This window comes from Electrona antarctica (assembly GCF_951216825.1).
Source record: "Electrona antarctica genome assembly, contig: scaffold_25, whole genome shotgun sequence".
In the NCBI taxonomy this organism is placed as follows: Eukaryota; Metazoa; Chordata; class Actinopteri; order Myctophiformes; family Myctophidae; genus Electrona; species Electrona antarctica.
This window is the reverse complement of record NW_027637034.1, coordinates 9256360-9271175: the sequence shown is the minus strand read 5'-3', so window position 1 is coordinate 9271175 and position 14816 is coordinate 9256360. Positions and strand designations below refer to the sequence as shown.

At 42.8% G+C, this 14816-nt stretch overlaps 1 protein-coding gene across 1 annotated transcript; it reads left to right on the top strand.

Annotated features, from left to right (window-relative positions):
* Positions 1-1240: 1240 nt before the first annotated feature.
* On the top strand, positions 1241-13333 carry LOC306919268 (uncharacterized protein; the record flags this gene model as incomplete). Its single annotated transcript, XM_079532082.1, has 5 exons — positions 1241-1256; positions 6451-6543; positions 7257-7412; positions 8107-8250; positions 13329-13333. 5 exons carry the CDS (start codon positions 1241-1243, stop codon positions 13331-13333), a joined length of 414 nt encoding a protein of 137 aa, XP_079388208.1.
* Positions 13334-14816: the final 1483 nt, after the last annotated feature.

Below are 14816 nucleotides of genomic sequence, written 5' to 3'. Positions count from 1 at the left end.
GTGGCATGGGCCGTGTTACGATAGCTCAACAGAAATGTATGTAATCTCTGATGAAGGGTTCCTTGGCCTTGGGATCTCTTTAGTGCCTTCTTCATAGTCTGAACAAACCTTTCAGCCAAACCGTTAGTCGCAGGGTGGAACGGTGCTGATCGGATGTGTTGGATACCATTGGCTTGCAGGAATGTGGTCATTTCTTGTGACACCAGTTGAGGCCCATTATCCGAAACCAGCTGCAGGGGAGAACCGACCCGACTGAACATCTCTCCCAGCTTCTCAATGGTTTTCGCAGTGGTGGCCACTTCCGGCCACTTACTGTGTGCGTCCACACACACTAGGAGCATTCGCCCCTCCACTGGTCCGGCAAAACATTGGCGGTAGTCTCGATCTCTCTGTCGACTCCTGGCCACCAGAAATAACTTCTTGCTATCTCTTTCATTCGAACTATTCCACTGTGCCCGGCGTGGAGTTGTTGCAGAATGAGCTTGCGTAATGATGGTGGAATAATCACCCTCCTCCCCCACAGCAAACAACCAGCTTGCACCGACAGTTCTGCTCTCCTGGAGAGATATGGCTGCACACCGGGGTTGTCGCAGCCCGACCCACCTTTCATCACCATGTCCATTACCACTGACAAGATAGGGTCAGTGCGAGTAGTTCTCCTCACCTGAGCAGCTGAAACCGGCGCATCATCCACCCGGCTGAAGTAAAAAATGTCTGTGGCACGCGGCTCCGGTCTGGTGACAGGAAGTGGCAACCTAGATAGGGCATCCGCGTTGCCGTGAAGGTCCGCCTTGCGATACTTGATATCATACGAGTGTGCCGATAACAGCAATGCCAAACGCTGCATGCGACTCGCTGCGAGCGAAGGTATCCCAGTGTGCGACCCTAGGATGGTCGTTAGAGGACGGTGGTCAGTCAGAAGCGTAAAACGCCTACCATAGAGGTACTGATGGAACTTACGAACCCCATAGACGATGCTCAATGCTTCTCGCTCTATTTGAGCATAGTTAGACTCTGCCTTGCTCAAGGTTCGTGATGCAAACGCTATAGGCCTCTCTTCTCCGCCTGGCATTATGTGTGAAATGACGGCCCCCACACCATATGGAGACGCATCGCAGGCCAACTGAACGGGAAGCGAAGGATCGAAGTGGGTCAATGCCCCTGATGTCACCAATGTCTCCTTTGCTCACTCCATTTCCATGTTTTGCCCTGACAAAGCAGGTTGTGTAAAGGCTTGAGCATGGATGACAAGTTCGGTACGAAACGCCCATAATAATTTAGCAAGCCTAGGAAAGAACGTAATTGGCTCACATTTTCCGGAGGCGGGGCGTCCACGATGGCACGAATCTTGGATGGGGCAGTGTGTAACCCCTGAGCATCAATCACATGTCCCAAATATTCAACCGATAGCTGAAAGAACTCGCACTTGTCTTTGCGAACCCTGAGCCCATAATCCTGCAGCCTCTGTAGAGTGTCATCCAAATTGCAAAGGTGTTCTTCATCCGTAGCTCCCGTGCACAAAATGTCATCGAGGTAACACTGCACTCCGGGAAGACCATGTAGGATCCGATCCATGGCACGTTGGAAATGTGCAGGAGCTGATGTGATCCCAAAAGGGAGCCGGCAATACATCTGCAGGTAGGCTTGGTTAAGGTCTATCTTGCTAAACTTTTGCCCATTACTCAGGCCTGCAAACAAATCATCAATGTGAGGAAGAGGGTACTGTTCTGCCAATAGCACAGGGTTCAGTGTCACTTTGAAATCTCCACAGATGCGAATTTCTCCCGTCTTCTTGGGTACGGGGACTATGGGCGTGGCCCATTCACTGGTCGTTACTGGTTCCAAGACACCATTTCTAACCAAGGCATCCAATTCATCTTCCACTTTCGATCTGATAGCGTACGGCACTGTCCTGGCCATTTTGGTGTCGCTTCCGGCTTGATGCTTAACTTGACGGTGATGTCTTTCATACTGCCTAATTCGTTCCGGAAGATTTCCTCATGTTTCTTCAAAATAGCAGCTAGGTTGGTGGCAGTTTGTGATACCATCTTCACGGTGTGCCACACACGTCCCAGGATGGCCGGGTAATCCCCTTTAACAATGTAGATGGGACGTTTCTTCACTTGATTGTTGCTCTGGACCATTAGCCTGGCTAATAAGCCAGACTAATATCACACAACACTGTCACGGTATATTAGTCTGGGCTGGCTCCACTTGGATTTCATTTCCCGGGGGGCGGGTTCAAACATTTTCTCTTCGACGCAATTGGTCAGAGCTACTGTCAGTCAAAGGTCTCAAGCATTGAACGTCACTGTACCAAAGCCCGCCCATATTGCATACCGTGTCCCTATTGGCCCGACCTGTTCTCGGTTGTAGGAAAGAGGCATGCTACTGAGCCTCGCCAGACCCTAATCCGCTGGCAGGCAATTTTTTTTTTGCCAACGGCTGATTCGGTCTGGTTTATTAACCAGGCTACTGGACCATGACATCTGTCATTCCTGCCATGGGTACAGGTTCCCCTAAATAGGTTTTGAACCTAGTGTCAGAAGGTCGCAGGGGAAGGTGTCCCAAAACCTGTTTATAAACCTCATCTGAGAGGATGGATGCTTTTGAGCCAGTGTCAATTTGCATACTCACTGGATGCCCCTCCAACAAGGGCTCGACCCAATACCCTTCTGAGTCTTCATCCACTTTCATTATCTTCAGTGTATGTACACTCATCTCCTGCTCTCCGTCTGAAGAATCGCTGTACACCGTCTCTTTCTGTCTTACGGTGTGAACCTGTGTTTTCTTCCTGTATTTCCCAGGGTCCTGTCTGCTGGCAGACCGGCTTGACGTCTTCTCCATCTGTCTTTTGCTTTGACAAGCACGCTCTATGTGGCCCCTCCTCCCACAACTGCGGCAGTCCAAATCCTTACACCAGCAGGTCGCGGCGAGATGTCCTGTTCTTCCACAACGAAAACATGGCCCTTGTCCACCTTGCTTCTCCGTCTGTACTGCATGCACTCTGCCTGTTGTGTTTAGCTGTTGAGCCTCCTTTGAGGCCATTTCCATGGAGACACTGATGTTAATGGCCTTCTGTAATGTCAAGTCACTCTCGGTCAGCAGTTTCTTCTGCGCTGCTTCATTTCTTAGGCCTAATACCAGTCTGTCTCTCATGAGTCATTCAGTACTTGTCCAAATTCACAATGTTCAGCCAATTTCCTTAGTGCTGCCACAAACATGTTAACGGATTCACCTTCCTCTTGATTGCGTCGGTGAAATCTAAACCTTTCTGCGATCAGCAATGGCTTGGGTGAATAGTGTTGTGTCAGGACCTCCACAATTTCCAGATAGGTCTTGGTCCCGGGTTTGGTGGGCTGTAGCAGGTCACGTAGCAAATTAAAGGTTTTTGGACCCATTACTGACAGAAACGTGGGCACCACTTTACCATCAGGAATGTCATTTGCTGCTACAAAATAATCAAAGCGCTCCGAATATGCGCCCCAATGTTCCACATGTTCATGAAAAGGGCCAATATTACCAATAACTCCAGCCATCTTCCTTGTAGGCTCCTGAGTATCAGTATTATCTCCTTCAGCTGACAATTATTCTTCCAAAGACATCCAGATCCTCCCCTCTGGAAATCAACAACTGTTCTTTCTTCCTTTCCTTTCTTTTTCTTTTTCTTTTTTTTCTTTTTTTATATTACATCCACCACCACCGATGCCGGCCGCGACGTGCTGCTGCCAACTAGCTGCGTTAGCTTACCACTGCTAACAAAGTCACAGCCACGTCAGACTTTACTTGACTCCACACACACACAGAAGTGAAGTCACACATACACCGCGCGCGCGGAGCTCAAACAACCTCGTCGCCAGTTTGTTATATATGATAAAGGTTTATGACGGTAATAATCCAATAAAGTACCCGAGGCACGGAGCTATTCAGGAGGCGTCTTTATTCTCATCGTACTTGTACACATAACACAACATCCGGTTTCCCTTCATGCATTGTACTTCACACAACGGTAAGCAGCAAAGACCAAATATATAACACCCAGTGTGTTCTATATCTGTTGTATTGTGTTTTTATATGGACATAGTGTTGGGTGCTGGCACATATGCACACATGGCATGGCATGGCATGGTGCTGTGTTCTGGCACACTATACACTCTGTCTTTCTTGTATCTGTATTGTATTGTATTGCATTGTATTGTACTGTATGTGTCATTGTATGTTTAGTTTTACTACCATTTTAAGAGCCTGCTCAGGGACTACAGATGTAAATCAGCTTATGGCTAACTCTGGCACATTTACATGGAAGTGAAAACTGAAATGTTGATTAATGAGCATTGTCCCTGTCAAATAAATACATAAATAAATAAATAAAGGGCTGGGAGTTGGCCGGCCTAACTCAATTCAATTAAATGCATAGGAGCTTTATTGGCATGAGAAAACATAAACACAAACGTTTACATTGCCAAAGCAAAAGTGGAACAAAACAATCAAGATAAAACAATACAATAAACATGTAAACAGAGCTGTGTTATATTAACACTTTGAGTAATACTATCTTGTGAGACTATAAAAGATTGTGCATTTTCTGTCAGAGATAGTTAGCCTATACATCCGAGACGTTTTATACTTTTGAAAGTTAACAGCAGTATTTCAATGTTTTAAACATGTTATAGGCCTAAACATTTGGTGGTTTTCAAACTCTCCTTGGGTGATTGTAATCCGTGCAGGGAAGTACATGTCTCTGATGTCTTGGTACAGTGGACAGACGGTTAGGAAGTGTAGCTCAGTCTCTACCTCGTTTTGTGTGCAGTGTGTGCATAGTCTGTCTTCTCTTGGGAGCCAGGTCTCTCTCTCTCTCCTTCCATGAGAGCAGCAGCATTTGTTTGCACCATTCAATACACTACATTACATTTACCACACATCCACTCACTTACACTACTGATCTACTGATTAACACAAGCCACTTAATACTTTAGTATTGTTTGATGCATACGTTTATTATATATAATAAATAAATATTGGTTTGTGCACTTTTAAACAGCTGTGTGTCTTCCTCCTTTGTTATGGCCCAAGAGCCAGGTCATAACACTATCTATCTATCTATCTATCTATCTATCTATCTATCTATCTATCTATCTATCTATCTATCTATCTATCTATCTATCTATCTATCTATCTGACAGTTACACACCTCCACCACCAGGGGGCGAAAGGCATTAAGGCAACAGTGCCTGGAATCTTTTTGCGCATGCGTGAAAACTTTGACCCGGTCAACAGAAAGCTTGGTGGAAATGTCTCCTAAAGGAGGTGAAAAGCGTCAAATGGAGTCTGTACGGCTGAAGATAAATGAACAGCTAGCGTCGGTGGGAGAGGAGATATTGTTTGTTGTGGACAAACAGCAGCGTGGCGCTGCTGATGTTTGTAGTGTGGAGCTTAGCGTCAGAGTGTTTGTGTTGGAGCGCCTCAGCGCGGTGGGAGAGTTCATGGTCAACCTCTTCCAGAGAGAGATGGAGACACTAGAAACTCTGCTGGAGACACAAAACAAACGGCTGGACATTGATTTTGATATGGACATCGATCTACACACTGCAGGTTAGTAGACTCTGAACAACACCAGCTTAGCTACAAGTAGCATTAAGCTAGCTGAACTGAACTACATTTACCAGTAGTTATACTAGCCCTAGAATGTCTGTGATCATACATAAATTACATATTCCTGTAAACACAGCCATAGATCGGATGCCTCTGCTCCCAGTGAGCAAGGAGACATGGGCGGCATAAATGTGCTCCACGCTCTGTTTGTACCCAATACATAATTCCAAAGACGTGGATTGAGATATTGTCCTCTAGTTTCACATCCATGTAAAAGTTCAGGCAGAAAACGCTTGTTTATTCAAATATCTGATCTTTTTCAAATATCTCTCATATATTTTCCCGGGCTGCACACGGACGACATTTTCTCAGGGCGAGGGGTCCGGAATGACAGCTGGACTTCCATGTATGACAGTCACTCACAGGGCAGGGTTTTCTGCTGCAGCCTAGGCTCCAGAGTCACAGGCACGGTGCGCACAGTGCCTTTTAAATCCATTTTCTGCAGCTGCAAGAAATTGATTTCAAACCAAAAGAGCGCGTTTCATAAGGGCGTATTACATTCTAAAAGACAAGTGTAGGTTACATTAATGATGATAAAAAAAACTTCGGCCACATCAGAGAAATAATGTCCGATGTCGGGCATCGGTGCCAAAAATTACGGATACATCGGTGAGACTGATGTCAGGCTCTACTCACTCTGCCAGGCGTTGTGAAGAGATTCAAGACACTTCTTTTTTAAACGATGGTTATCCTGACAAAACAAATAGGAGAATAAATGTCATATTTGAGTTGACAAAAGCACTTTGAGTTCCTCTGCTGATGCTACCATCTCTCTCCTCCTTCTGTCTGTGTGTAAAGAGGTTTCATCTGAATATGAGGAGAGGAGATCCAGTCTGGTCCAGGAGGAACAACAACATCCACAGATTAAAGAGGAACAGGAAGAGGAGACTGGTGAGTCAACTTTGACATTACTATGTAGGAAGATGTGCTGCAATACTCTCTCAGGTAAAACACAATGATGTTTTTATTAGTATTATTCTAACAAGACTAAAGGGTTATCCAGCAACTGTAACGATAAAAATATAGTTTGGTAACTCATGGTCCCCTAAAAGACAGACAGACACACAGCATGTTGTTTCCGCTTGTGCCGCTACATAAGTATAGCACAACAAGTTTGAACCCATAATCATGTTTAGCTATTAAGATATTTGGCATAAATGGTGAGAGTCACATAAATGGTCAGAGTCACAGGCACGGCACACGCAGTGGCTTTAAAAAAAAAGTTTGCAGAATTACAGTACATTTCAAGCACAACTCAATACAAAAACTGTTAACACCTTGGAAGCCCGGGGCGGAGTTCTCCGTCCAAGTTCAAGGTCATGGTCAAGTGCCCAAGCCGGAGATTGATAAATAGGACGGAGATTAATGATAACAAAACCGTTCGCATCACTCTAGAGCCTTGGAGCGCTTGTTGCCCGATCCGATGACGTGTCAAAAAGTGACACGTCATCGAAAATGTCCCCTGCCTGTTTAGCTGACGAAAACGAAAATCTTAAAACGATCATAACTCCCGATCTAAATCATCCCGTCTAATTCTGAAAAAAGCACTTTGAGTTGCTCTGCTGATGCTACCGTCTCTCCCCTCCTCCTGTCTGTGTGTAAAGAGGTTTCATCTGAATGTGAGGAGAGGAGATCCAGTCTGGTCCTGGAGGAACCACACCCTCCACAGATTAAAGAAGAACAACAGGAGAGGAGATCCAGTCTGGTCCTGGAGGAACCACAACCTCCACAGATTAAAGAGGAACAGGAAGAGGAGACTGGTGAGTCAACTTTGACATTACTACGTAGGAAGATGTGGTGCAATACTCTTTCAGGTAAAACACAATGATGTTTTTATTAGTATTATTCTAACAAGACTAAAGGGTTATTCAGAAACTGTAAGGATAAAAATATAGTTTGGTAACTCATGGTCCCCTAAAAGACACAGACACACAGCATGTTTCCGCTTGTGCCGCTACATAAGTATAGAACAACAAGTTTGAACCCATAATCATGTTTAGCTATTAAGATATTTGTGCGTGAGACTTAAGATTTTAAGCACGAGACATGGTACTGGTCCACTCAAAGGGTTAAGTGATCTGTCCAGGAAGGTTCTAATCATCAATCAGCACCAGACACTTCATTCAGGAGTGGTGGATTCTTGAGCCACAATGGTTCTGCAGGCTCCACCTGGGCAACGGTGGTGCTGCAGGCTCCACCTGGGCAACGGTGGTGCTGCAGACTCCGCTTGCAGCTTGAATGGCCCTCCTAAAGGCCTCACCGTGGGTTTGTTGGGCTTCCTCCTCACGGAAGACACAGGCTGGGGCGCCAACCCATACTGCTCCCGGATGCCGTCTACATTCCGGCTTTCACCCGTCTCTCCGGTGGTCACCAGACTACTCCTGGTTGTTCAGTTGTTCATTAAACCCTTATTGAATGATAAATACAAGTTGTTTCTACTGGTGATTTCCACAGAGCATCACAGGGAGAGGTCTACAGTATCTAGAGAGATGGCCTCCAAAAGACATTCAACGTTGTCAGAGGAACAGCCAGAGGTGGACCAGAGACGTGTACAGTTTGATGCGAAGATGCAACCTGTAGTAAAGTTGTACCGTATAGGTATGTGGTGTGTTGTTTACTTACATAAAGGGATATTTCACTTTCAAAACAATTGTGGGTAATGTTATCGTCTACTCAGGCTTTTTGTGAACACTCTGGACAGTTTTTAATTTGCTCAATTCAGTATTTAGATATTTTATATTCATTTTTATCAGACAAGCCCATTGTAACTTCAAACTCCATTTTAACCATCGTAGATACACAGAAAACACCCATCCCTGGTTCTAGTGACTGATATTGTCCTTCCTTAGAGAGGGACAGCCATAGCTGAATGGGTAGAGAGCCCGTCTAGGAAACAGAATGTACCACAGTGATGTTGTTAGGTCTGCAGTGGGTCCCAGGACCCACGGGTGGGAGTCCTAATATAAATGGTATTTTTTGTTGTTTGATATTATTAATATTATTATTATTATTATTATATTATTATACAAATCATGCATCAACTAAAGATTAAGACCTGGAGTCTCCACGACACACTATGTATGACACACTCAAATATAATTGTATTATTGGAACATTGTGTCAATTGTTTTCAGTTTTCTTTTCTTTTTTTCTTGTAGTGTAATTTTGTCATAACCTTCTGTTGAACACTTGTTACTTATTTGTAACTATTCAAATGCAACATTATAATCAATACAAAAAAAATATGTCTTCTAAAATCTTTACTTGGACAAGTAAGTAAATGTTCTTGTCCAAATGACAAGTGGCTCAAAATGTAATGTCAAGCCCTGAAAACTGTCTTTGATTAGAAATGGAGAAGATGATGTTCCTCCAAAAATGCAAAGTTCAAACATTAAAAGTTTTTCTCTCTTTGTGTCTTTTTTCTAGTCGTCCCGCACCTCCCTGTGTGTAAAGAGGAGGTTTCCACTGAACAACCGGAGAGGAGCTCCAGTCTGGTCCAGGAGGAACCACAACCACCACAGATTAAAGAGAACCAAGAGGAGCTACTTCAAAGACCAGTGGAGGCTGATGGGTCAACGTTGACATTACTAGCAGTGAAAAGTGAAGATGATCATGATGATGAAAACAGAGAGACAGAGCCTGTAGCCGGCACCTCAACTCAGCACATGAAAACACAAGCTGATGTAGAGGACTGTGGAACATCACAACCAACTGGTGATGACCAGCTCCTCTCGTCACACTGTTCTGAATCTGACACTGAAGACAGTGATGAGTGGCAGGAGCCCAGTGAAGGTCAGTCAACTTTAAACACACTGAAATCACACAAGACACAACATGTGGAAGGACAAAGATTGTCTTTGAGCAGCAAGCTGTCCAAGGACCTGAAATCATCAAAACAAACTCACTCCATGAGGAGTCACACAGGGAAGAAACGTTTTAGTTGTACAGACTGTGGCAAATGTTTTAATCGTAAGGAAAATCTGACGAGGCACACAATGATTCATACAGGGGAAAAGCCCTTCACTTGTACAGTTTGTTGTAAAGGCTTTATTCAGAGTGGTGATCTAAAAACACACATGATGACTCATAAAGGAGAAAAGCCCTTTACTTGTAACGTGTGTGGTAAAGGCTGTACACATAGTAGTGAACTAAAAACACACATGATGACTCATACAGGGGAAAAGCCCTTTACTTGTAACGTCTGTGGTAAAGGCTTTGCTCAGAGTTGTAATCTAAAATCACACATGAGGACTCATACAGGGGAAAAGCCCTTTATTTGTAACGTCTGTGGTAAAGGCTGTACACAGAGTAGTGAACTAAAAACACACATGATGACTCATACAGGGGAAAAGCCCTTCACTTGTACAGTTTGTGGTAAAGGCTTTATTCAGAGTGGTGATCTAAAAACACACATGATGACTCATACAGGGGAAAAACCATTTACTTGTAAAGTGTGTGGCAAAGGCTTTGCTATGTGTGGTCATCTAAAAACACACATGATGACTCATACAGGGGAAAAGCCCTTTACTTGTAACGTGTGTGGTAAAGGCTTTGCTCAAAGTGTTGCTCTAAAATCACACATGAGGACTCATACAGGGGAAAGGCCCTTTACTTGTAACGTGTGTGGTAAAGGCTTTGCTCAAAGTGTTAATCTAAAAACACACATGATGACTCATACAGGGGAAAGGCCCTTTACTTGTAACATATGTGGTAAAGGCTGTCTTAACATCGGTAATCTAAAAACACACATGAGGACTCATACAGGGGAAAAGCCCTTTACTTGTAATGTGTGTGGTAAAGGCTTTATTCAGAGTGGTGATCTAACATCACACATGAGGACTCATACAGGGGAAAAGCCCTTCACTTGTAACGTGTGTGGTAAAGGCTTTAGTAGGAGTGGTACTCTAAAAGCACACACAAGGACTCATGAAAGGGGAAAGCCCATAGACACATGAGGACTCATACAGGAAACCCTTTAGTTGCAGTTAGTGCCAAATGTTTGGGTCAAAATGCACATCTGAGGATAATGAGGAGGAATCATACAGGGAAGAAGTGGTTAGTTGTAATAGTAATAAATGCACATTTTCCCCATGCACCCATTTGAGTTGACACATGATATAACATCCTTCATTCTATTCCAGGATGACAATGACAGTTAGATACTAAAGCAGTGGAATCGCATAATCTGACAATAGAGCGTCACAGTCCCGCCCCTTTCAGAACGAAGAGGGGCACCAGAAGAGAAGTTCCCATTCATTTCCCCATAGACATTTCATAAAGTATTTATTTAAAGACCTTTTAAGCCTCGGAAAAAGCCAACTCAGATTGTGACAAATCATGACAATGACAAAAAATGTTGGGCCGGACAAATAATTAGAAATAAGAAAAACTCAAAGTGTTACCCTCCCCTTTTTTTCTTCTAATTTGTTTGGCCCAATTATTTTTTGTTTATTGTTATTTGTCACCATCCGAATTTAAAGACCACCACAATTTAGTTTCTTGTTATATTTTTGTATGTAAAACCTATATAAACATGGCAGAGAAAGTTTTTGTCTTTGGTAGATTATTTCTCTATGGTAACACTGTTTAATTATACCGTTGGATGTTTCAGATTATACCTTTATACGTTTGGAAACTCAAAACAATTCAATAGCAACAGAAAGTCTGGCATTGGCAGAGATTTGTCATGGGTGTATCCCACACATACTAGCATGTTCATTGTCAGCTTGTAGATTCATAAACCAAGTGTGATGCTATGTTAACACATTTTGCTGCACATTGTGAGCTTTTAGATTTGTTTCTTCAGTATTTTGTTTCTTCAAGAGCTTGTGACTAAATAAATAAATAACTATTTTGCGTCCGTTGGAATGAAGGTTCTTTCATATTCTGCAAACTGCCTACAACTGCTGCAGTTTTTCTCTTTTTTTCTTTAACCTGTACTACCTATACTCAAGGTATTATTATTATTATTATTTTAATCACATCCATTATTATTATTTGTTATTATTATTGTTATAATTATTTGGGGTCGAGTCAAGGGCAAAGATCCCTTATTGTTCGTACAGATCCTGCCATTTTGCACAGTTTTGACAGTTCTGTGCGGTCGTCTTCCACAAAATTCTGCAGTATGGAAAGAGGGTCGTGGGTAGGGGTGGGTACCGAACCTCATGACCAAGCAGGAACCGATAACAACATGCTGGGGAACCGGGTACCCATCCATAAAAGATCAATTTCGGTTCTTCCTATCGGCTCCCACAGACGCACGCCGCAGCCACGCACAATTTATTTATTCATTTATTTGCATCAGCAACGCAGATCGGCTGAGGCTGCCAAAACTTGCAGTTCTGGCTTAACTGTGCAGTCGTTTTTTGCAAAACTTGGCAATATGGTAGAGGGCTATGCTACTTTAAACGGTGAGGCCCACAACCATTGGCCAAAGGGTGGCGCTATAGCACTCAAGTGAAAATTTGAATATAAAAAAGATATAGCTCATGAATCTGACACTCAGCGGACTCCCTCTTTACCAAGCGTTTCCACCTTGCATGTTCTGCCTCGCGTAGAACATACACGCCCGTTTAATCTAACGTGATGATGTTTGTGGTCGCTGTCGGGACACCTTACTAACATGTTACAAATGGACAGATCTACAAGCTAACAGCGCATCGGTTGCGCACCACGTTACAACTTGTAGATCAGCTTATTTTGGCAAGCAAGCCCCTATCCGATGGATCCACTGGTTAATAAAGTAGCAATCTGTAGGATCTCCTTTTCTCACGTATAATGAGAAATAAGTTAATTTATTTAAATTTGACCTCAAGACTAAAGGCTAATACAACTTGGCAAGAATATTATAAAAGCCATTTTTATTGAACAATTGCAGATGTAGTGTTTCGCAGGTAGCGGGTATTGAACCCCAGTCTCCCACTCGCCAGACCGACACACAACCTGTCATGCCAACAGGGCTGAGCCCGATTGGCAGGGCTGTTGTGGGCCGGGTCTTGATATCTTTCATCAGAGCTTATGATTATTATTTGATTAATATCATATCACTATCGTATGTCGGAATGACTGGGGATATGGATCAAATCTAATATCCCCTGTACATGTTTAGAATTAATTTGCAGTGTAAGTTCAATCTTTAAATTAATTTCACCTTAGTACCTAGAAGACAGTGGTCATCCTGGGTGATCAATAAAGTGTCATATCATAATTCAGGTGTAAATGTCCTCTAAGAGGAGGACAATCATCTACCCTATGGTAGGGGAAGAAAGGCTGTCTAACCTACGTAAACCTTTTAAGTACGTTAGACGTGCAATTCCTGTCAGTGTATCACTCAAATAATTAATTCCATTCAGAATCCATTCCATGTTGATCTGACCCCCCATGCCAAAGTGCCAGCGCTCGTCCAGCACTGCAGTCTGCCATCAACGAGGTGGATGCGTGCACGCGACCTCTGCTTCTTGCCCTTAGGAGTCTTCCTGGTTATTACTAAAACGTTAATACATAGACTAGCTTCTGAAACACATTTACTCATAGTACAAGTGAAGATGTACAATGTCTTTGTCACAAGGACATGTAACTTTATGGACTGCACAACCTATCTCTGACTTTGACAAGTAACATAAACCACTATCATTGCTATTCTGTATATGTGTTGTGCTCTCATTTGCATGCAGCATAAAGCTTAATGAAAAGCCCATGTACATGTTAATGTATCTTGTAAAACTGGTGTACTCCTACATTACAAGGTTTTGTATCCAAAGCATAATTCATTGTGCACTGTGCTCCTATAAACAAACAACTGTTGATGTTTAATGTTCATTAAAAATAAGAAAAAATACAAGTCAAAGGAAAATATAATAGGAGTTACAGGTAGTTCATGTAACTGCAACCTCCCAGTGGACAGGACAGCTAGGGAAAAAGTAGGCTACACAATTTGAAACACACCCACTGAAATTATTATATAAAACATTAACGTATGAAGTAGTGAGCTTAATCTCGTGAGCACCACCTGGTGGAGCACTGTTCCTGTTTCTGATCCTGTCTAACAGAGCTATTGCCTCTCTATATGTATGCTACTGGTTGAAATTGTCATGAACACAACACACTCCTACAAGCCACAGATACAAAAAAACTATTGACTTTGAACATTTATTCAAACCCTGTTATCCCGTGTACATGTTTAGAATTAATTTGCAGTGTAAGTTCAATCTTTAAATTAATTTCACCTTAGTACCTAGAAGACAGTGGTCATCCTGGGTGATCAATAAAGTGTCATATCATAATTCAGGTGTAAATGTCCTCTAAGAGAGGACAATCATCTACCCTATGGTAGGGGAAGAAAGGCTGTCTAACCTACGTAAACCTTTTAAGTACGTTAGACGTGCAATTCCTGTCAGTGTATCACTCAAATAATTAATTCCATTCAGAATCCATTCCATGTTGATCTGACCCCCCATGCCAAAGTGCCAGCGCTCGTCCAGCACTGCAGTCTGCCATCAACGAGGTGGATGCGTGCACGCGACCTCTGCTTCTTGCCCTTAGGAGTCTTCCTGGTTATTACTAAAACGTTAATACATAGACTAGCTTCTGAAACACATTTAGTCATAGTACAAGTGAAGATGTACAATGTCTTTGTCACAAGGACATGTAACTTTATGGACTGCACAACCTATCTCTGACTTTGACAAGTAACATAAACCACTATCATTGCTATTCTGTATATGTGTTGTGCTCTCATTTGCATGCAGCATAAAGCTTAATGAAACGCCCATGTACATGTTAATGTATCTTGTAAAACTGGTGTACTCCTACATTACAAGGTTTTGTATCCAAAGCATAATTCATTGTGCACTGTGCTCCTATAAACAAACAACTGTTGATGTTTAATGTTCATTAAAAATAAGAAAAAATACAAGTCAAAGGAAAATATAATAGGAGTTACAGGTAGTTCATGTAACTGCAACCTCCCAGTGGACAGGACAGCTAGGGAAAAAGTAGGCTACACAATTTGAAACACACCCACTGAAATTATTATATAAAACATTAACGTATGAAGTAGTGAGCTTAATCTCGTGAGCACCACCTGGTGGAGCACTGTTCCTGTTTCTGATCCTGTCTAACAGAGCTATTGTTATGTTCTCTGACAAAACTGTTATGTGCTC